The sequence below is a fragment of the Phyllobates terribilis genome, unplaced genomic scaffold, assembly GCF_046119375.1.
Source record: "Phyllobates terribilis strain yellow unplaced genomic scaffold, ASM4611937v1 Scaffold_120__1_contigs__length_5212024, whole genome shotgun sequence".
NCBI classification, from domain to species: Eukaryota; Metazoa; Chordata; class Amphibia; order Anura; family Dendrobatidae; genus Phyllobates; species Phyllobates terribilis.
Genome location: NW_027362880.1, coordinates 2,697,684 through 2,722,431, shown reverse-complemented (window position 1 = coordinate 2,722,431; position 24,748 = coordinate 2,697,684). Strand labels below are relative to the sequence as shown.

The 24,748-nt window shown below is 42.8% G+C and overlaps 2 protein-coding genes across 3 annotated transcripts in view; both read right to left on the bottom strand.

Moving 5' to 3' along the window:
* Window positions 1-24,748, bottom strand: part of LOC141201631 (uncharacterized) — a 375,891-nt gene that overhangs the window by 195,137 nt on the left and 156,006 nt on the right. The gene's annotated exons all lie outside the window — the stretch shown is intronic.
* LOC141201621 (uncharacterized) overlaps window positions 12,049-24,748 on the bottom strand; it is a 32,605-nt gene continuing 19,905 nt past the window's right edge. Inside the window, exon 7 of one of the 2 annotated variants that reach the window (XM_073663627.1) lies at window positions 12,049-15,917. In XM_073663627.1, coding sequence (XP_073519728.1) covers window positions 14,182-15,917 — 1,736 coding nt within the window. In that variant the 3' untranslated portion in view covers window positions 12,049-14,181. The remainder of the gene's footprint in view (window positions 15,918-24,748) is intronic. The other variant, XM_073663626.1, reaches the window with a different exon arrangement.

Sequence of the window (24,748 nt, the reverse complement as noted above, 5' to 3'; positions counted from 1 at the left end):
CCGCGCCGCCTTTTCTACAGTTTTATGTGAGGAATGTAATGTGGGATTTTCCTGCTTGGAGACAAATAGACGACACATGAAGTGATTATTACCAGTTACCGGACGTCTACTATATGGCGGCATATGATTGTGCTATCCACTTCATACCAGGAGCTATAAGGCAGAAATCTCGTATGTTTAACCCCTTCCAGGGAGGGCGGCTTTGAAAGACTATGTTCAGAAGAGTCCGGCTGAGGGTTCGTTCACATCAGCGGATTATAAATCGCTCCAATGTTCATCTCGAATAGTTAGACGAGTGTCATGCGAGTGCGCAATGTTTTTCTCGCCTACATCCATGTACAATGCGTTATTAACATCGTCTTTTACTGACTATAATCCTCTATGTAACGAAAAGCTGATTACAAAACTAAGAAAACAATCTTATATACAGTTATCGATAGAAAGATGTTAGAGATATGATAGATAATAGATAGATGTCCTGCAGATATATCATTTCACAACCCCCTATATGTTATAAATTTGCGCCCTTTAGAGCCTTTCATGTGGAACTAAAGGGAGTTGAGCCTTGTTTAACCTAATAAATAATTAAAAAACAACAACATGGGTTCCCTCTATTTTTTTGTAACCAGCAAAGGTAAAGCAGACAGCTGAGAGCTGATATTATCAAGTTGGGAAGGTCCCTGGTTATTGGGCCCTCCCCAGCCTAAAAATACCAGCTCATAGCTGCCCCAGAAGTGGTGCATCACATGAAATGCTCCAATTATGGCTTTTTGCCTTTGCTCTTCCCAATTGCCCAGATGCATTGACAATTGGTGTAAAGTATCTTGGGGTTAATGGCAGCTGTGGTTTGTCAAAAATCACAGCTGGCATCAAACTCTGATGATAGTAATGGAGAGGTGTCTATCAGACAAACCCATTACTGACCCAGTAATCAAAAATAAAAACACCCACGAAAAAATACTTAATTTGAATAAACACTCCTCAACACTTTTCCTGGTTCACTATTTTATTAACCCCCCCCCCCAAAAAAAGAAGCATGCAGGTCCAACGTAGTCCACCGAATCCGACGATGATGGGCATTCCCACCATATATGTAACACAGACCTGTCTGCACCACCACACCGCCAGCACAAGTTCGAAGATGCTACATAGCATAGTGCGACAATGGTGCCATCTAGATAAAATCTTATCGTTTTTCTCCTGGGCACGGCAAGTAATAGATAATTTGTGGGAGAGTGTGAATGTTTTTTGCCTATCCTTCTCTGAAATTTGACGACCCAATTCCTTCTCCCAACCCCAGTAAAGGGTAGAGGGTCATTGCTGGTGTCCATTTGTGTTGCTCTGTGTATGCAAGATAGTTTAGAACAAGGACCTACTTGAGTGATTATGGGTTCAAACGGAGTGAGTTCATCCTTTATACTAGTAACATGTGAGAATTTATAAATGACCTGAGCTGAAAAAAAGTCAGGCAGGATAGACTCCTAATTGGAAAGGAGCCACGAAGTTCTATAAAGGAAGGAAAAGAGCCTGATCCCATGAGAACATGTCTCAATCTAACCCCATCAGATCAGTCCCAGATTAGAAATGAGCCCGTACCTGAAGCAGAGGGAAAATCTGGGTTGCCAAACAAGGGCATTAATGGACCCAACCTACGTGGTATAGATGAAGAGATTAAGACTTGATCCCATGTTTTCAAAATGTGTTGAATGGGTATTGGTAATTGTTTAGTTTGTACATGTATTTAGTCAATCCAAGGTAGAGATGTGAGTATCCAGGGATAGAGGTCCCCTTCCAGTTTCACCCATTGCTTATGTTCCACAGACGTAAACCAGTCCACTGCTCTAATAAGAATCAAAGATTGATGGTAATTTTTTTAGATCAGGCATACTAGTACCCCCTTTATTTTTGGAACATCACAATATTTTAAAACGTATCCTAGACCTCGACGTTCCCCATACTACCTAATAGCGTTGTCGAAATGGGAGAAAAAGGTCTGAGGAACGCAGACAGGAACGATCTGGAATATATAAAGAAGTTTTGGCAAAATGTCCATTTTATCACATAAATACAACCAAACCAGGACAAGGGTCTGAATTTATAATTCATTAAATTTTGAAGAGTTTGTTCAAGGACAGGGATATAATTTAAACTATACAGATCATCCATGTTGCCTGGAATTTGTGTACTGAGGTACTTAGATGTGTCTTTCTGCCACTTAAAGGGAAAGTTAAAAATTAGCTGTTGTCTTATGTTATTGCTTCTGATTTAGAGTAGTTGACTTTAAAATCGCTTACTTGGCCAAATTCTTCAAATTCCTTTAGTATAGAAGGGAATTAGATAATTGGGTTTGAAAATAGAGCAATAGGTCATCTGCGTATAGAGCTAGTTTACAGTGATGTGAGCCTATAGTAACTCCACTAATATCTGGATTTTTTTGTAATGCTACCGAGAAATGTTCCATCACCAATGTGTATAGGAGAGGCGATAAGGGACACTCTTGCTTTGTCTAATTTTTAACAGAAAATGTGTCATAGAAGGCCGTTTACCCTATCGCTTTAGGGTCAGTGTAAAAGGATAGAATTTTAGATAATAAAAAAGAGCCTAACCCAATTTTTCGTAAGGTGCTCTTCAAGAAAGTCCAGTGCATTCTGTCAAACCCTTTTTCAGCGTCCACAGAAACAAGGCACATTGGGATCCCGTTTTTTTTGCACGTGAAACTAACAATGTTTTATTTGTATTATCACGCACTTCTCTACCCTTAACGAAGCCAACCTGAACGTTGCTAACAATTGAGGGTAAGTAGTGGGAGAGCCATGATACAATTATATTAGAGAATATAGTGACATCTACACTAATTAATGAAATTGGATGAACATTAGGGCAGGCATTTAGTTCTTTTCCAGGCTTTGGTAAAACTGTTATGTGAGCATCAAGTGATTGGGGGGCAAAGTGGAGTCTTCTGAGATATTATTGAACACTAATGGTAACAACAGAGGTGCAAACATGTTATAAAATCTATTATTGAATCCATCTGGCCCAGGGCTCTTCCCGATAGGACAGGCCATTAAATCATTCCCTACCTGTTGTTTAGTGAAAGCTTTGTCTAGTACCTCCTGCTCAGGGGTCTGTAAGGAAGGAACGGCAGTGTCCATAATATATTTGTCAATTTTTGTTTCAAGAAAATTAGGTGGCATGTCGTGGTATTTTCCATGAATATTATGAAGTGAGCTATAACAGCAATGAAATGCGTCAGCTATGTCAGTGGGGTTATGAATTTATAGCAGTGCGGCTCCTTTTGTTTTGGATACATACAGCTCTGGCAAAAATTAAGAGACCACTGCAAAATTTTCAGTTTCTCTGATTTTTCTCTTTATAGGTATACAGTTATATGAAAAAGTTTGGGCACCCCTATTAATCTTAAGCTTAATGTTTTATAAAAATTGGTGTTTTTGCAGCAGCTATTTCAGTTTGATATATGTAATAACTGTTGGACACAGTAATGTTTCGGCCTTGAAATGAGGTTTATTGTACTAACACAAAATGTGCAATCTGCATTCAAACAAAATTTGACAGGTGCATAAGTATGGGCACCTCACCATAAAAGTGACATTAATATTTAGTAGATCCTCCTTTTGCAAAAATAACAGCCTCTAGTCGCTTCCTGTAGCTTTTAATGAGTTCCTGGATCCTGGATGAAGGTATTTTTGACCATTCCTCTTTCCAAAACAATTCCAGTTCAGTTAAGTTTGATGGTCGCCGAGCATGGACAGCCCTCTTCAAATGATCCCACAGATGTTCAATGATATTCAGGTCTGGGGACTGGGATGGCCATTCCAGAACATTGTAATTGTTCCTCTGCATGAATGCCTGAGTAGATTTGGAGCGGTGTTTTGGATCATTGTCTTGCTGAAAGATCCATCCCCTGCGTAACTTCAACTTTGTCACTGATTCTTGAACATTATTGTCAAGAATCTACTGATACTGAGTGGAATCCATGCGTCCCTCAACTTTACAAGATTCCCGGTGCCGGCATTGGCCACACAGCCCCAAAGCATGATGGAACCTCCACCAAATTTTACTGTGGGTAGCAAGTGTTTTTCTTGGAATGCTGTGTTTTTTTGCCACCATGCATAACGCCTTTTTGTATGACCAAACAACTTAATTTTTAGTTTCATCAGTCCACAGGACATTCTTCCAAAAAGAAATTAGCTTCTCCAAATGTGCTTTTGCATACCTCAGCCGACTCTGTTTGTGGCGTGCTTGCAGAAACGGCTTCTTTTGCATCACTCTCCCATACAGCTTCTCCTTGTGCAAAGTGCGTTGTATAGTTGACCGATGCACAGTGACACCATCTGCAGCAAGTTGATGCTGCAGCTCTCTGGAGGTGATCTGAGGATTGTCCTTGACTGATCTCACCATTCTTCTTCTCTGCCTTTCTGATGTTTTTCTTGGCCTGCCACTTCTGGCCTTAACAAGAACTGTCCCTGTGTTCTTCCATTTCCTTACTATGTTCCTCACAGTGGAAACTGACAGGTTAAATCTCTGAGACAGATTTTTGTATCCTTCCCCTGAACAACTATGTTGAATAATCTTTGTTTTCAGATCATTTGACAGTTGTTTTGAGGAGCCCATGATGCCACTCTTCAGAGGAGATTCAAACAGGAGAACAACTTGCAAGTGGCCACTTTAAGTAGCTTTTCTCAAGATTGCATACACCTGGCTATGACGTTCAAAGCTCAATGAGGTTACAAAGCCAAAAAAAGTGCTTTAGTAAGTCAGTAAAAAGTAGGTAGGAGTATTTAAAACAAGAAAATGATAAGGGTGCCCATACTTATGCACCTGTCAAATTTTGTTTGAATGCAGATTGCACATTTTCTGTTAGTACAATAAACCTCATTTCAAGGCAGAAACATTACTGTGTCCAACAGTTATTGCATATATCAAACTGAAATAGCTGTTGCAAAAACACCAATTTTTATAAAACATTAAGCTTAAGATTAATAGGGGTGCCCAAACTTTTTCATATAACTGTATTATAGAGTAAAATGTACATTGTTGTTTTAGTCTATAAACTACTGACAACAGGTCTCCGAAATTCAAAGCTAAAAATGTTGTATTTATTTGCAGCAAATGATAAAGTGTCAAAATACTAAAAAAGAAACACAGTGCTTTCAGACCTCAAATTACTCATGTTTTAAATGTGAAATCAATATTTGGTGGACTAACCATGATTTTTAATCACAGCTTTCATTCCTCTTGCCATGCTTTCCACCAGTCTTTCCATGCTTTCCAACAGAAAACTGTTCAGTGGTCTCTTAATCTTTGCCGGAGCCGTATGTCCTTTGTATCCGTGGATGTAACTTCCTTGTCAATGAGAGACCACATTTATCTGTGAATTCATACGAGTACCTTCACATGCGATCTTGATATTTTGTATATGTTTGATCTAGTAAAGACCTTCGCTCCTTTCTTTTTTTCAATCAGATAATTTTTATTTAACAAAACAAAGAAAGACCAACATTTTGTTTTTGTCATATAAACTTTGTGACAAAAAAAATAAAAAGAAAGAAAAACCAGTAAACAATACAACAACCGGTTTACAATGATATAAATCCCAATATCGCTCTATAGTACAAGGTTTTGGAATAGTAATTTTACATTTGTACATAAATATCTGAATACTTCCTGACGGCTTTTTTTCCCCTATTGGGACGTCAAAAGAAAAATAATCTATCTAAGAAGGGGCAATTGTGTGGACTGAGACAATTATTATTTGCTGACACCTTGGGTATAAGGATATAAATTCCTGGTTTACTGCAGGGATATGTACAAATGGTCCAGTATAGTATTTCTGAAGCAATACCTGGGGTAATTAACCATTGCTCCCATATGTGTATGGATTTCTTGAGAGCGTTCCTTTTTATATAAGCTCCACTTTCCAAGCATAGAGTGTTATTTATCCTGGATTTTAGTTCTGTTATCGTTGGGGGATAATTGTCTATCCAATGTAGGGCCAACAACTATCTGGCTTGGAATGATATTCTTGAGCTAGCTACTGCCATATGGGAGTCTGGATCTACGTCCTCTCCCAGGAGTCCTAGGATACAGATTTTAGGTTCCAACTGAAGTTGTATCCCAAATACAGATAGTACAAGAGCGATCACCCCCTTCCATTAGTCGCCAATATTCACACATTCCCACATCATATGCATCAGGTGGGTGTCCTTTTGACCACATCTAGGACATGTGTCATCCGTTTGTATTTCAATTTTAAATAAAATACTTGGGGATCTATATACCCTATGAATGAGAAGAATTCGGGACAATCTTTGTGACTCTGACAATGAAAGTTTCGGTGTCAAATCCAGTATTTCCCCCATTGCTCCTCAGATAAGGGACCCTCATCCCCATCCCATGTCTTAACTATCAAAGGATATTTATCCAAATGTAGGGCCAGTAACTGCCTATAAATAAGGGATATTAGACCTTTTGTATCTAACGATGTAGTAATGGTGTCTATTGAGTAATGTCAATCAGTATGGCGTTTATTCTAGTTGTGAACTATATGAAGATGTATTTGCAGATATTGATAAAACACCCTATGCAGAAGGTTAAAATCTGCCTTTATTTGTTCAAACATCTTGAATAATCCATCCCTCAAGAGTTGTGACACCAAACGTATACCCCTATCCTCACACTCACTAACATTTTTTAGTTTATGTAGCTCTGGTAAGTTATAGCTGTGCCATAAAGGAGTATAGTTTGTGTACTTTCCAATCCCCAGAATATTTTTACCCCTATCCCACGCCTTATATATTAACTTTAGTGTAGGACATTTTAAGTCATTTTCTCGAGGAGGCCCCATATCTAGTACTGAGAATGGAAGCTTCCACTTTGTTCCTTCCATAAGTAGGTGCCCTGAAATTACACAATATTTTCAAGTACCCCATCCATGAAACTACTTTAGCTCCCTTCTAGTGTTAAGCAGGTCTACATATACCTGGAGGGAAGCAGATCGTTTACGTTGTTTGAGCGGATTGATCTCCTTGACAAGCAAATGGGAGACTTTAGCTGTTCTCTCCTTTTTTTAGCCTTTATCTATGTTTTATTATTATCCCTCTGGGGACACATGTGAGTGCTTCCCATTTAAATGGTAAGGCAGTTTCATCATGCTCATATATTTGAAGGAGTCTATAGTCTCAAGAAGGTCTGAGACACAGAGTGAGTCTTTCAGCAGATTATCATTTAGGTTCCAACATGTGAAGCCTTGGTGGAGTCTGGCATAGTCAGATTACAATATACAGTAGCATGATCTGACCATACAGTAGTTCCTACCTGTGATGTAGGTTGCCATGTAGGCAAGTGACGGCTAATTAAGAAAAGGACTATATGGCTATGCATATTGTGTAAAGGAGAATAATAGGTATAATTCTTTACGTCTGGATGTAGTATCCTCCATACATTGCCCGGTTGAGACCGGAGCACGTTTAGCAAAGCTTTTGTTTGTGTTTTAGATTGGTGACTCCAGCCCAGGGACGCGTCTAAAGAAGGATCCAAGACAAAATTAGAGTCACCTCCAATGATGATAAGGTGCTCCGCAAAATATTTTAGCTTGTTTAAGTAATGACGACATGTCTTAATTTATTCACAATTAAGGAGACAGAAGTTTTCTAAAGTCAAAATTTTTAGTAGATGGAGATCTTAACAAACACATACCTCCCCTCCGTGTCAGACAGTGTTTCTACAATAGTATGCAGCAGTGATCTGTGGTGGCCTATACTCAACACCTTAGACTTCAAAACTGCATTTTTCTGGGACACCAAGATGAATAATATCTATTAGTAATCTGAGGTACAGTATATGATCGCCTCTAAAGTGTGACTCCTGAAGAAAGAGAAAATGTACGTGCTGTTTATGCCTACGATAAAACACTTGAGCTCCTTTCTCTGGAACATTAAGTCCTCTGACATTCAATGAACAAGTTTTGAGTTGTGCCATACTATATGAAAAAAGGGGGAATGGAAGAGAGAAAGATTAAGAGCAAAGAGGAAGTATAGACGGTAGATAGTAACGTCTACCTCTCTGTGTCTAAGAAGTATAGATTATGACTATATCAAAACAGTAGGAAATTGCGAAACAAGCAGATCCCAATGCAAGTCCCTAACTGGGGGTGATCTTTACAGGCGTAAGTCAAACTTTCAGTTCTAGGATTCCCATTAGGTGTAACCATGGAATATATAGCGAGTAAAGTAATACAGCCTGATATTACAGTAGTATCATGTGAACTCAACTTATATCCTGGTCTAAGATCTTATATGAACTTAGACATTCTATATAGTGGAAGAGTGTCACCTAATGCTCTATTTAGATATATCTTATTATATGCTTAAAGAAATAAGTAAGCATCTGCAAACTGTCTCTCATCAGGGAAGACAAGATTCATTTCAGGAGCTCATATGATTGGCTGGTTCCTTTCCCATCTGGCTGCATCACCATCAAGTTCCTGATCCATTGAACACCTTCTGTGATGTGCTGGAACTCTCTGTGGCAATGGTGGAGCAGGTGGCCAGTCAGACATATGGAATGTCCAGGGCATCACAAATAGGTCTCATGTTGCTTGGATCTTTGAAAATATACAGCTGGAATGGGTACCCCCAGGAGTACATCAGGCCAGTAGCGGTTTCAATACCCTTCTTTTAGCAAGTGTCATTCAGGATAGATATGTGAGCAATTATATGCGTTTTCCATTTAAGTCACCAGGATCCAACTCCTCTGCTTTCCTCACAATGGCCTCTTCTACATTGAAAAAAATGTATGCGACAGATAATGTCCCTTGGACACTCAGGATCTGGGCCATGATTGCCTATTGTACGGTGCGCCTTATAAATCTCCAGCTTCTTATCAATAGGATCACCAAGGATATTATTGAATAATGATCGCAGTGTTGGCATAATCACTTGTGCATTGATGCTTTCAGGTATACCCCTTATCCAGATATTATTGTGATTTTCTTGATCATCAACCATATTAAACAGATGGTTTATTTACTGGCTGTGAAGATCCAGTGTTAGTTTCTGAGCATTATAATGGCCTCTAACTGGGACGATATTATCCTCTAATCTCTGTACCTTGTCAGTAAGCTGTGACAGGATAGAAGTGAGGGGATGTATTTCAGTATTGTATGTGGTCTCCAGCCTCTGAATATATTGCTCCATATCTTCTTTAGTAGGGATAGACGCAATCTGATATACAAATAAGTTATGTTGTTCCCCATATCAGAATAACCTGTGGCTGGGGGGTAAATGTCCCTGTGAAGCAAGCACTGCTCAGTATGTGGGCTTTGGTGAGAGTACAGGGAGACTTGTGGAGCTGTTTTTTTGTGAGGTCTACATTAAGAGAGAAGTTGGTGCAGGACTTACAGCCTGGAGCTGTCTGGCATCATGAGGGTTAAGGCTGCTTCTTTTTCCACGCTGAGGTGAGGCAGTAATAGCTCCGGAGCAAGAAGATAAGACCTTCCATAAGAAACGCTGCATACCAGACATGCTGACAGAGGTGGAGGACCTCCGATTAACCTCTGATCTCTTCTTTCTTTCCCATATCGAAAGTCATAGAATCATAGAATCATAGAATCATAGAATGGTAGAGTTGGAAGGGACCTCCTGGGTCATCTGGTCCAACCCCCTGCTCAAAGCAGGATTCACTAGATCATCTCAGACAGATGTCTGTCCAGCCTCTGTTTGAAGACGTCCATTGAAGGGGAACTCACCACCTCTCGTGGCAGCCTGTTCCACTCATTAATCACCCTAACTGTCAAAAAGTTTTTTCTAATATTTAATCTGTGTCTCCTCCCATTTAGTTTCATCCCATTGCTTCTAGTCTTTCCTTGTGCAAATGAGAATAAAGATGATCCTTCTACAATGTGACAGCCCTTGACATATTTGTAGACAGCTATTAAGTCTCCTCTCAGTCTTCTTTTTTGCAAGCTAAACATTCCCAAATCCTGCAACCGTTCCTCATAGGACATGGTTTGCAGACCAGTCACCATTCTGGTCGCTCTTCTCTGAACTTGCTCCAGTTTGTCTATGTCTTTTTTAAAATGTGGTGCCCAAAACTGTACACAGTATTCCAGATGAGGTCTGACCAAAGAGGAGTAAAGACCGATAATGACTTCACGTGATCTAGACTGTATGCTTCTGTTAATACATCCCAGAATTGTATTTGCCTTTTTTGCTGCTGCATCACACTGTTGACTCATGTTCAGTCTATGATCTATTAGTATACCTAAGTCTTTTTCACATGTACTGTTGCTTAGCTCTATTCCTCCCATTCTGTATATGCTTTTTTCATTTTTATTGCCCAGATGTAGTACTTTGCATTTTTCCCTGTTAAAAACCATTCTGTTGGTTGCTGCCCACTGCTCCAGTTTATTTAGGTCTTTTTGAATCCTCTCTCTCTCTTCTCTAGTATTAGCTATCCCTCCTAGCTTTGTGTCATCAGCAAATTTAATCAGTTTACCCTCAATTCCTTCATCTAAATCATTGATAAAGATGTTGAACAATACAGGTCCCAGGACGGAGCCCTGTGGTACCCCACTTGAGACATTCATCCAGCTGGATGTGAAGCCATTTACAACCACCCTTTGAGTCCGATCACTAAGCCAGTTATGAATCCACCTAACAGTTGCCTGGTCCATTGCATACTTGGTCATTTTTTCAATAAGGATGGTGTGAGATACTTTGTCAAATGCTTTGCTGAAGTCAAGATATACTATATCTACAGCATTTCCCTGATCCACCCAGTCAGTGATTCTGTCATAGAAGGAAATTAAGTTAGTCTGACATGACTTGTTAGTTACAAACCCATGCTGACTCTGGTTAATCACTTCATTCTTATCCATGTACTTACATACATGTTGTTTAATAATTTGTTCAAAGATCTTTCCTGGTATAGAAGTCAGACTCACCGGCCTATAGTTCCCTGGGTCCACCTTCTTCCCCTTTTTGAAGATAGGAACAACATTTGCTCTTCTCCAGTCTTCTGGGACTTCTCCTGTTCTCCAAGAATTTTCAAAGATTATGGAGAGTGGTTCTAAAATTTCTTCTACGATCTCCTTCAGTACTCTGGGGTGTAATTCATCTGGACCTGGAGACTTGAACTCATTTATGTTAGCTAAAAATTCCCTCACAATCTTTCTGTTTACAGATAACTTGGATTCCTCTGTTCCTTTAAAAGGACAGTGAAGATCAGTTGATGTTACATTTTGTTTCTGAGAGAAAACAGATGCAAAATAGGAATTAAAAAGTTCGGCCTTCTCAACATCCTCTCTTACCATTTCTCCATTTTCATCCTGTAAAAATCCTATAGCATCTTTGACTTTTCTTTTACTTTTGACATACCCCCAAAATCCTTTTTTATTGCTTTTGACATCTCTTGCAAGCCTTAATTCATTGTCAGCTTTAGCTAACCTGATACGTGCCCTGCAGGATCTGCAGACTGCATTATAATCTTCTTTAGATATGCCTCCCTCTTTCCATTTAATAAACATTTCTTTCTTTCTTTTTAGCATGTGTTTAAGTTCTGTGTTCATCCATCCTGGTTTCCTTAAATGCTTCCCATTCTTCCTACTTTTCGGGATTGTTAACGATTGTGCTTTGAGAATCTCATTTTTAAAAATTTCCCATCCTTCCTGGACATTTTTGTCCTTAAGGACATCCAGCCATTGGATCCCTCCTATTCTCTTTCTGAGTCTCTTAAAATCTGCCTTTCTAAAATCTAACCTTGAAGTTTGAGTCTTCACATGTCTTCCTCCTCTAGTTATCCAAAATTCTATAATAGCATGATCGCTGCCTCCTAGGGTCCCAGCCACCTTTACCTCCTCAACCATTTCCTCCCTGTTTATAAGGATTAGATCCAAAGTAGCAGATCCCCTTGTTTTCTCCCCTACCTTTTGGAAGATAAAGTTGTCAGCAAGAGAGGATAAGAATTTGCTTGACCTGTTAGTTTTACTTGAGAGAGATTCCCAACAAATGTCTGGATAGTTGAAATCTCCCATGACCACTACGTCATATTTTTTGGAGAACTTGGTCATTTGATACATAAAGAGTTCATCCATATCTTCAGCTTGCCCAGGTGGCCTGTAGTAAATGCCTACAATGGTGTCCTTTCCGTTGTTCTCTCCTTGTATTCTTACCCAAACAGTTTCCACAGAACTCCCAGTCTCTGAAGCTTCAATCTCTGTGCAGATATACGCTTTTCTAACATACAATGCAACACCTCCTCCTCGTTTATCAAGTCTGTTTCTTGCAAATAAGTTGTATCCTTTTAGCCTTTTATTCCAATCATGTGTATCGTCCCACCAAGTTTCAGTGATTCCAATGACATCATATTCCTTTTCCTGCATTAGTAGTTCCAATTCTCCTTGTTTGTTGCCCATGCTTTGTGCATTTGTATAAAAACATTTTAGTTTGTGATTGGTTTCTCTTCCTCCCATATTTTTATTATTTAAATTGTTTTGTCTTTGTTCTTCCTTTCCACTTCCAGTAGCAGAGATCTCAATAGTATTTGTCAGTTGTATGGCTTTTTCTGGCCTTTTGCTTCCCTTCCCACATTGTTCTAGTTTAAAGCTCTTCTGATGAGTGTAGCAAGGCGACTTCCAAATACATGTTTTCCAGTCTTCGTAAGGTGCACCCCATCTCTAGCAAGTAGTCCATCGTATAGGTAATTCATTCCGTGATCCAGAAATCCAAATCCTTGTTGACGGCACCATCGACGTAGCCAGTTGTTCACCTGTAGAATCTTATTCCACCTCATTGTTCCATGGCCATCCACTGGGAGGATGGATGAGAAGACCACCTGCGCTCCCAATTCTTTCACTTTCTTGCCTAAGTCTTCAAAGTCACTGCAGATGGTTTCCAGGTCCTTTCTTGCGGTGTCATTTGTCCCCACATGTATTAGCAGGAATGGGTAGTGATCTGTAGGTCTGAAGAGTCTTGATATCCTGTCAGACACATCTTTAATTTTTGCTCCTGGAAGACAGCACATTTCTCTTGAGGTTATGTCTGGTCTGCAGATAGCGGCCTCTGTTCCTCTTAACAGGGAATCCCCCATGACCACCACTCTCCGTTTTTTTCTTCACAACATTCTTCTTTCTCCATCCAGGAGGATTTTGAGGGCTTACAAGGTTATTCATTGCTGGCAAAGTCTTATTTTGCTGTATTTCTTCATGGTTCTCCTGGGTGAGAGCCTGGTACTGGTTCCTGAGCAGTATGGGTGCTGACTGCCTCTCGATCCTCCTGCTTCTGTGGGTCACATGCTTCCATTCCTCTGTTTCCTCAGGTGCAGTTCGAATTTCTTCTCTTTCTGAATCATGAAGAGATAATTCTGCTCTGTCTAAGAACTCTTCACCTTCCTTAATGATTTTCAAGGTAGTTAACCTCTCTTCTAGATTTCGCAACTTTTCCTCCAACAGGGACACAAGCTTGCATTTCTGGCATGTGAAGTTTGGCTTTTCCACTGGCAAGTCTGTGAACATGTAGCAGGATATGCAGTTCACCAAATGGCTCCTGGACTCTTCCATGTTCTTATTGTTAATGTTCTGAAAACAGTGAAAAAAGCTTAAAAAAAAAGCTTCAAAATGCGCGCGCCGGTAGGCGCGCGGTTTACCGATGTCCTCTTTTCAGCTCCAACAGCCAAAATCCAGTGTTCTTTGAGCTCGCGGAGACTCTTCACTTACCCCAAAATGCAGTGGGAATATGCAAATTATCTCCTCAGGACTTCTCCCCTGGTTTGAGGCTGTAAATTGCTTATAATTCCCCCAGGAGCACGGTCTGAAGAGAGTGCTCTCAGTGTGTGCATCCTCTTGGTGCTATGTCCAGGCCATGTCCTTCCTGTTGATGTACAATACGTCTGAAGGTGGCGTTGATTGGGAGCAGGATTGTGTGATTTAACATCCTTACGGAAATGCGAGTTGTGACACCAATGGAACGGCGGCAGAACAGGAAGTGCGTATGAGTGTTTTTATTTTAAAAAGGCCAAACATGAGGAATGAGAAGAAGTTGTCCTAGTAGTGGACAACCCCTTTATGAAGATATAATTTTCGGTTAAAAATGAAAAAGACTTCTCCCCTGTGTGACTTCTCTGAAGTTTGTCAAGGGTTGATTTCCGTGTAAAACATTTCCCGCATTAAAAACATGAAAATGGCTTCTCGTCTGTGTGAGTTCTCTGGTGAATACGAAGTGATGATTTCTTCACAAAACATTTCCCACATTCTGAACAGGAAAAAGGTTTCTTCCCTGTGTGAGTTCTCTGGTGCTTAACCAACTCTGATTTATCTTTAAAACATTTCCCACATTCTGAACAGGAAAAAGGCTTCTCCCTTGTGTGATTTCTCTGGTGTATAACCAAATCTGATTTCCGGCTAAAACATTTCCCACATTCTGAACAGCAAAAAGGCTTTTCCCCTATGTGAGTTCTGTTGTGATTAACCAAACCTGATTTCCGGCTAAAACATTTCCCACATTCTGAACAGAAAAAAGGCTTCTCCCCTGTGTGAGTTCTCTTGTGCTTAAGCAACTCTGATTTCTGGATAAAACATTTCCCACATTCTGAACAGGAAAAAGGCTTCTCCCCTGTGTGAGTTCTGTTGTGATTAACCAAACCTGATTTCCAGCTAAAATATTTCCCACATTCTGAACAGAAAAAAGGCTTCTCCCCTGTGTGAGTTCTCTTGTGCTTAAGCAACTCTGATTTCTGGATAAAACATTTCTCACATTCTGAACAGGAAAAAGGCTTCTCCCCTGTGTGAGTTCTCTGGTGTATAACCAAATCTGATTTCCAGATAAAACATTTCCCACATTCTGAACAGCAAAAAGGTTTTTCCCCTGTGTGAGTTCTGTTGTGCTGAACCAAAACTGATTTCCGGCTAAAACATTTGCCACATTCTGAACAGGAAAAAGGTTTCTCCCCTGTGTGAGTTCTCTTGTGCTCAACCAAACCTGATTTCCAGCTAAAATATTTTCCACATTCTGAACAGGAAAAAGGCTTCTCCCCTGTGTGAGTTTTCTTGTGCTCAACCAAATCTGTTTTCTGGCTAAAACATTTTCCACATTCTGAACAGGAAAAAGGCTTCTCCCTTGTGTGAATTCTCTGGTGCTTAACCAAAACTGATTTCCAGCTAAAATATTTTCCACATTCTGAACAGAAAAAAGGCTTCTCCCCTGTGTGAGTTCTCTTGTGCTCAACCAAAACTGATCTCCGGCTAAAACATTTCCCACATTCTGAACAGGAAAAAGGCTTCTCTTCTGTGTGAGTTCTCTTGTGCTCAACCAAATCTGTTTTCCGGCTAAAACATTTTCCACATTCTGAACAGGAAAAAGATTTCTGGTTAAAACATTTCTGACATTCTGAACAGCAAAAAGGCTTCTCCCCTGTGTGAGTTCTCTGATATTTGATTAAACTTGATTTCTCTGTAAAACATTTTCCACTTTCTGAACAAGAAAATGGCTTCTCCTCTTTGTGACTTCTCTGGTGATTAACAAGATTTGATTTCTGGTTAAAAAATTTCCCACACTTGAAACAAAAAAATCTATTTTCTGCTGTGTGAATGCTTTGATATTTAAGAAAAGACTTTTCTAGAGAAAAACTATTTCCATATTCTGAACATGAAAATGGCTTCTTTGCTTTAGGAGCAATTTGTTTTTTAATGCTTATTTTGTGACTTTGATTTTCCTTAGTAGTCGGTAATGAATCAGAAGACAGGACCTGTTTCAAATGATCAGATGACAGATCTTTGCTGTGAAGGGATGATGGTATATCTGGAGTAATGGCATTCACTTCAATTGTATCTTGTGTAATCTCAAGATCATCTGATTTAAAAATTGAAGATGTCAGCTGTTCCTCTGATCTCCTGGTACAGTCATCTGCCAAGAATAAAACCAATTATTATTTATGAATAACATATCCTTAAAATTTGTATTGTTGATTATTTCTACTTAAACTCTCTGTAAAAATGAACTTTGTGTAAAAGTATCATTATTTAGCAAGAAAACATATCACAGAAAAAAATCAGCCTTACCAACACCAAATCAGTTAACACATGCATTAGCATTTTAGTGTTGGTTGGGTGTACTGAGGTGTCTGTCCATGTGGGGTGCACTTATATAGTGCTGGGCAGCCTTCCTGATGTAATAGTATGGGCATCATTAGGCTACGCCAGACACTGTGCATCTCACCTACCTGTGTGACTGGCGTCCTATGCAAGCTTCTTCTGTGTGCATCTTTAATACCACCCCCTCCATGAATTGGTATGATTGTGAGTGGTTGCTCCATCAGTATTTTGCACCTGCGCTGCCCCCACCTTTATCATGGGGGTCTGTGGCATCCTGCTAGTGCATTTGTTATATGATTTGGTGTTAGTAAAGCTGTATCTTTTTCTGTGATTTTTTTTTAATTTTGCCCTATGTTAGCCGTCATTATTCAAGACAATAACAGTTCACAGTCTAATAAAAAACCTCATAGGATGAACCAGTGGATCGTAGTGTTCAACTGTTTGTTAATTCTGCCTCCCAAATATGGAATAAAAAGCCACCAACCAATGTTATGTAGGTGAAATAACACCAATAAAACTACTCATCTCACAAAAAACAAGTCACCACTCAGGTCCATCATCTGTCAATGGAAAACCAGTGGTTTCCACATTATTAGTGGCTCAAAGGCTTTTGAAAAGCAACATGGCTTCCATAAACCAATCCAGCAATATCCGCTCCCCCAAAGTCAAACCTCACCTTCACTTGAAAGCCTTGCATGTGCACAAAACACATTTAGCATCCATGTATTTTGTAATGCACACACCCGGACTGACTGGCGTGTGCGTGTTTAGTGATTCCACTGTGCCATGAACCGGAGAGTGCCTGGAGGGGCGTAACTAAGTATCTGCCAAGGTCGCACGACGGCATACGATGCCAGTGCACCAAGGAGGAACCGGGCAGAGGGACCAGGTGCTACTCCAGGTCAGACTCCGCACACCGCTGTTAACCCACACAGGGGAATACTGGAACAGGCAGGTTAGGCTGGCACATGGACTGGTGGGTATAGGCAGACAAGGCTGGAATGCAGACGGGTGGATGCTGGCGAGCATGACTGGTATGCAGGCAGGCAGGTACTGGCTGGTACGACAGGCTGGAGCACAGAGTGGAGAGGACCCAGTTCAGACTGGGACTCAGGAACAGAACCGCAGATGCGGTGGACAAACACAGCAGAGTGAGACCGCCCGGAGCGGCAAGCAAGAGCAGAGCAAGACGAGACCGCCAGTAGCGGTGAGTGAGAGTAGAGCAGGACAAGGCCACCTGGAGCGGTGAGCAAAGGGTCAGAGCAGGGCGAGACTGCCGGAGCAGTGAGCAAGGAGTCAGAGCAGAGCGAGACTGCCGGAGCAGTGAGCAAAGGGTCAGAGCATAGCGAGACTGCCGGAACAGTGAGCAAAGGGTCAGAGCAGAGCGAGACTGCCGGAGCAGTGAGCAAAGGGTCAGAGCAGAGCAAGACTGCCGGAGCAGTGAGCAAAGGGTCAGAGCAGAGCGAGACTGCCGGAGCGGTGAGCAAAGGGTCAGAGCAGGCTAGAACTGCCGGAGCAGTGAGCAAAGGCAGAGCAGGCTAGAACCACCAGAACGGTGAGCAAAGGCAGAGCAAGCTAGAACCACCGGAGCGGTGAGCAAAGGCAGAGCAGGCTAGAACCACCGGAGCGGTGAGCAAGGCAGAGCAGGCTAGAACCGCCGGAGCGGTGAGCAAGGCAGAGCAGGTTAGAACCGCCGGAGCGGTGAGCAAGGCAGAGCAGGCTAGAACCGCCGGAGCGGTGAGCAAGGCAGAGCAGGCTAGAACCGCCGGAGCGGTGAGCAAGGCAGAGCAGGCTAGAACCACCGGAGCAGTGAGCAAGGCAGAGCAGGCTAGAACCACCGGAGCGGTGAGCAAGGCAGAGCAGGCAAGAACCACCGGAACGGTGAGCAAGGCAGAGCAGGGGGGACAGGGCTCTGTTCACATGGAACAGACAGGAAGGGAATGGCAGAACCAGATACCCACAGGGTACTTGCAGTGAAGTAGCGAGTGGACCACAAACTCACAAACGGAAGTACAGTGACAACGAGCAGGAGTTAGGTACGAGTTCAGACTCTGCAGAAAAAGGGAAGGTACAGACATAGAGAAAAATAGGAAACAGGCTAGGAGAGTATTCAGACAAGAACAGACACAACAGCAAGATACAGGAGCGGGTCTAGGTATGCGGCCCCTAGAAGGCGGAAAGAACAGGCTAGGAGCGTGTTCAGACAGGAACAGGCAAGATACAGGAACGGGTCTAGGTATGCGGCCCCTAGATAGCGGAAATAACAGGCTAGGAGATAGTTCAGACAGGACACAGTTCAGACACGGGAACTGATACCGCAAGGCAGGAAACAGACAGGACCTGGCACATCAGTGATTAGAAGCCAATTGACAGAACACAATACTCAGGCGAGGATTCCAGGGAGGAGCTGGGTTAAATACCAGGTGACAGACAGCAATAGGCTGAGGACGCATTAGGGGTGTGTCTGCAGCAGCTACAAGTAACAGGAAGTTCAGCAGGCGTCGCCCTAAGCAGACAGAGCAGAGCAGAGCAGACAACATGGAAAGATGCCAAAGTCTGGACTGGAAATCAGGTACGCGCTCTTGCACAGTGGGAGATGAACCACTATGCAAGGACGCCGCCAGGTATGTTACATATTTGACATTACTATAGTGAGAAGAACCCACTTAATTGATGGTGTGTGTCTCCTGGAGCACAATCTGGGCACTATGTGTTGGGTAATGAAATTATATATTTGTAATTTTCACTCTCCAACATCCACTGCGTGCTAATTTCTGGAAAGTGCCTGTGGAGTCAAAATAGTCACTACTCCTATAGATTATTTCACTGAGGGTTATAATTTCCAAAATGGAGTCACTTTATGGGGATTTCTATTGCTCTGGTTTTCTGCAATTTGGTCACATTAGGGCTTCTGCAAATGGTGGGTCCCATCTCCTCTGGGATCTGCTCCTGCGACGTCTGCTTCTCTAACCAGAAGCCGCCTTATTCATCCTGCAGGCGGCGCTGGTGATGGAGGAGACATCAGAACCATAAACTCTGGGCGGCGCAGGCTCTGTCCAGCCACTAAGATTAGGGTGCCTGGGACCATTAGTACTATCCAGTCTGGCAGTATGGGTGTGTGTGCTGTCCAGCTGGAGTAATCGGCTTCCTGCTTCAGCCAACTGGAAGCACTGCACCCTACTAAAGCTGGAAGCATATTGCCGGAAGCTGCCAGATACAGCCTTCTTCTCCTCCTCTGGTTCAGTCCTCTGTTCTCAGCTCCCGGCTTGTGTATTTGTTTCCTGTTCGGAGAATCTCTAATCCCGTTTATTTTACTTAGCATTATATATTGTTTTGAGTATATCAATAGCCAATCACCTACAGCCATACTACAGGCTTAAACCAATGTTAGTACGATTATTACGGAAACACACATATGGTCATATTATTGTTAGTTCGGCACATGATGGAAAGTTACAAGGTTATACATCCCGGCTCAGACTAGTTAGATAACAGGAGCAGGGTGTTTCATAGAATGTTCTTGAGAGAAAAGGTTCTTGTGAGAAAATTGCATGTGAAGCTGGAGAAAAGAATGAAAGAATGTATGCTATGCAAGGTGTAATAATAACATGATTTTAGAAGCAAGCACAAAATGAAGTAACTATAGCATGAATATCGATATGTCCTTTACATCAACCTTGTAACATAATAATTTGACACTCACTTGGTCAAATGTGAAGGGTCATTGCTGCCCTACCTCAACAGCTTGGTGCCGTAACTCGGATCCCTAACCAGGGAGGCCCCACCACCTCTGGACATCCACAAAGAGAGACTTGCTTTCGGCCTCCCCCACTGGAATTGGGACTGATCATCCCCCACAAAAGCCACGATAAGTGCACGAGTTCTTTACTAGTGATACTGACCATTTGGTGTGGTTTCCACGTGGTGCATGGTTGTTTGCAGTATCTCCGGATGTCTTGGTTGGATATAGTCAAAGGTGAGACTATAGGGGTGTAGTCCCATTAGGGGTCTGATATTGATAACTTTTAAAGCAGAACCACCTCGGATTGACAAGTGAATATTGTATGAATCTTCCTTAACTTCTGACAAAGATTCTTAGGAGACTGAACACTATTAGTATAAGTCGCGGCAGGTGATAGAAGATTGGGTAGGACACACACACAGATATAAGTATGTCGAGTGTCCGGACGGCTGCAGACGCGAGCTCTCCTCCTTTCACCTAGTACTGTACGTAACTTCCCCGAAGGGAGGGGTGAGTCAGTGGAACAGTTGAGGCCGGCTGGACTCATACTCTGCACAAATCAAGGATCTTTGTTAGTCGAAAGGCAGAAGTGCAGTGATTAATCAATGTTTCCGTGGAGCAGAAAGAAAGTGTCTCCCCCTCAGGAGGGAGAGGATGTGATCACTATCATGGTCGGTCGAGAGGGGAAAAGATCATTTAAGAATGCACCAAAAGTGTTTAAGGTGTTAAATTTTCCCATGGAGGGGAGACTTCAGCCTACATTGTGGGACGAAGGAATCCGGCAGAAAAGGGGAAGACTAGTTGACTGTGGATTGTTGGAAGATGCTGAAAAGTTTAGGAAAGTTGCACATGAGATTTGTGGTGATGGATATGTTCAAATAGAGGAGGAGATGAAGCCTGGTTATTTCAATTATCTTTATGTCAAGAAAGGAAAATTATCTAGCACTGTAACAAAGACTGGCTGTTTTGTGCTACAAAATGAAGCTGATGGGAAAAAGGTAGAGGAGGAAGAAGATTCCCCTTCCCAACTTATGTGTCCACAAACTGAATCAGAAGCCCCTAAAGAAGCATCCCCTACCCCCACAAATGTAGCCGTACCCCAGCCCCTGAATCCGGAAACTGAGCAGTTTATACCTAAGGAGATTAAATACCCTGCACTTCCCACTGGTGGCCAGCCACCACCATATAACCCAGATGGCTGTCTTTGTAATGTGTGTTGGGTCCACCAATCTGGGATGGCGCGAGACATAATAATAATGGAACCCGCAGACCCAGTGCTGTAGCACCAACCTTCCCATTACTTAACGCTGACGGCGGGTATTATAAACCATTGCCCCCACCTGCTCCCGCCATGGTCCACACTCCATTCGGGGAGACCCAGGGACCTCCGAACTCTACCCTATTCACCCTCTTCCGAACTGGGGAAATAGAACATGGACACGAGTACCAGGAGGTGGCGTCTGTATTACTGAATGGTCCTTCAGAATTTTCTACTATACTGAGAATAGGCATGGGGAGTATAACGCAACAGCAAGTTGGGATCATTGTAAACGCAGCAAATGCAAATCTACAGCATGGGGGGAGGGCTAGCAGAAATATTTTGTATTGGGGGATTTACAATACAAACTGCATCCAACGATTACATCCGTGACCACGGTCCATTAACAGAAGGAGAAGTGATGGCTACAAGAGCGGGACAGCTATCATGTCAGTATGTTATACATGCGGTGGTACCAAAATATGATCCTCTGGATGTACCCAGGTCACAACACCTGCTTACAGAAATAATTCAAAACACCATAGCATACGCATCACAGCTTCATGTGGTCTCAACCCTAGCCCTGCCATTTATTTCCACCGGTATTTTTTGACATCCAAAACAAGATGTGGCCAAAATAATAGTCGGGGCTATAAAGCAACATCAACACGCATCCAACTAAATTGAGAGAGATAAGACTCTTGGCCATCGACAGGGATCTCGTTGATTATGCCGCTCAACTAATCAAACCCGATATCTGGTCTCCCCCAGTGTTCCCCTACCTCCAAGATCTCCCAACAGAGAGTACTCATGCTGATTTTCTTCCACCTTCACCCCCTCTCACAAAGATGGAGGAAATGGAGGAAGCGGACCACAATACCAGCCCACCCAAATATTCCCAGTTTACCCCAGTACAGACGGATACTCTGTGTAACCGTCTCCCGGATCCCGAACATTCCCCCATGGCTTTTTAAAGGGGCATGTCTGCAAACAGAGAGATATAGTCAACAACAAGGCAAGATCCTTTACACCTGCTCCATGTAAAAGCCGGTGAAGGATATTATCCCATGGTAGAGGCTGATGTCTCATATAATAGAGCATTAGACGCCAATACGTAATGAGAGTGGGGTTGACTTCTGTCAAGCCCTAAAATATAGGCTCTGGATAAGTTGGCTGATCAATCCACTACCCTCACAGATGTCACTCAAGAGAAGGGAGAGTCGGCTGAGAAGTTTTATGGAGGCCTTATACGGGTCTATAAGGACCTTGGGTTCTCCTTACATACTAAAAGTCATTGCCAGCTGTTAGTATCCACCTTTATCCAGGGGTTACGGACTGAAATCAAGGACGTGATATTGGCTGTACGACCAGATGTTGTGTCAGCCACCCCAGGAGATGCCCTAAAGGTAGCAAAAAGCTTCCAGAAAAGTGTCGCCCGGACCGCTTCTGCGGTTAAGCCTAAATCCAAACCCGCTGCAGTGGCAGTTGATGCATCCGCAGTACCCGCAACACAGTATCCTCCCTTACAGCCCCACTATTACCCCATGGTGGTACCTGATCAGCGAGTAATGTATCCCGGGAAAAGGCCAGTAGTGAATTCCTGTCATCAGTGTTGGAGGTGTGGCCGGACGGGACATTTCCAAAGGGACTGTCACACCCCTGCTAGCCAGTGCACCGCCCAAGCCCCCCTATCTAGAAATAGGACGCACGTCCCACGAGACAATGTCCCCCAAAACCATCCAGTCTGAAATGGAGGCCAACCAGAGTCTGCCATCGTGATGCCCGTAACCACCCCCGGGCTCTGTTCATCTGTAGTTCTCCCAATAGGAGGAAATCCGGTGAAGTTCATGGTAGACATTGGGGCGGCCAACTCCATTTTAAAATCCACTGAATTGCCTCAGGGTCTCCCAGTCCAATTTTCTAACGACAATCTAATATTGATCGGTGTAGATGGCAGACCTAACAAACACACTCTCACTAAACCTATTCCGATTGGCCCATTTCCGGAAGTAATGGCACAATTTGTCATATCCCCGACCTGCCCGGTAAATCTTTTAGGAGCAAACCTAAATTCTGATCCCGAATTCAATACCAGGACAATGGTCAGATGATCCTTACTTTAAAGGATCCAAACTATGATGCACACATAGAGTAGGTCTGCATCTTACGGGCGCTACCCACGGTTATGATTAACATATCAAATACGATTGGAAATCTCCCAAAAGATCCCAGGTTAGCTCCATACACAGAGGAAATCCCTTCTCATCTGTGGTCACAAGGCCCAGACGACATTGGGAGATTGCCGGTAGAACCAATACAGGTGTACCTCAAGCCCGAAGCGCCCTTTCCCAAGGTTCGCCAGTACCCGCTCACACATGCACAAGAACAAGGTCTACACCAGCAAATTCACACCTTGTTAGAGAAAGGGGCACTAATCCCCTGTGTCTCCCCATTCAATAAGCCGTTGTTCCCCGTAAGGAAAAAATCCCAACCGGGGCTGCCGCCCGCTTATCGATTGCTGCAGGATTTGAGGGCAGTAAATGCAGCGACAGTCGTGGAAACTCCTGTGGTGCCTAACCCACATACACTTCTCTCACAAATACCATCTACCACAGCCTGGTTTACAGTAATTGATTTAGCAAACGCCTTTTTCAGCATTCCACTACATAAAGACTGTCAGTTTCTGTTTGCATTTACATATCAGGGAAGGCAATTGACTTGGACGGTGATGCCGCACGGAGCGCAGAATAGCCCTAATCAGTTTGCAAAGAACATGTCTAGCTGTCTGCTGCTGTGGCAGCTGGACAACTCTGAGGTAGTACTATTACAATACGTTGATGATCTTCTTTTGTGTCCCCCCACGGAGCAAGTGTCCATCAGGGCCAGTGTTAGCCTCCTCAAGCATCTAGCAAAACTGAATTGTCGAGTCTCAGCCTCGAAACTTCAGTTTTGCCTCGGTCAAGTGGTTTTCTTAGGCCACTGCCTTACTCAGGGTGCCAGACATCTCACAGAAGAAAGAAAGATGGCCATCTACCTAGTACCATTCCCAAAAGATCCCATAGAGGTGCAACGGGTCCTCGGACTATGTACATATTGCAGACAATGGATCCCAGGAGCCTCACGTCTGATGCAACCCCTATATGATGCATTAAAAGAAGACACTCTGGCTGGTGTAAACAACAAGGACCACCAAGAACTGCTGCAACAAGCCTTTGAGCAACTAAAATCAAGGCTAATGACAGTCCCTGCCCTTGGAAACCCGGATTATGCTCAACCTTTCCATTTGTATGTCTCCGAGACAGGAGGGCATGCAGCCAGGGTTCTCACGCAGAGACACTGTACAAAGCAGCGCCCGGTCGTTTATTACTCAGCGCGTCTGGACCCGGTAGACAGGGCCTCCCCCAGCTGTCTACAAGCGGTTCATGCCACACAGCAGTTACTTGAAAAAACGACGGACATCATCCTTGGACATGAGACTCACATTTATGCTCCACACGATATTGCGGCTGTTTTGGCTTTACAGCAACCTAAACATCTGTCCACACAGAGACACCTGCAATGTACGTTGATTTTGCCAGAAAATGTGAAATTACACCAGTGCACCACCATCAACCCGGCCACCCTGCTACCAGCACCTGAGGGA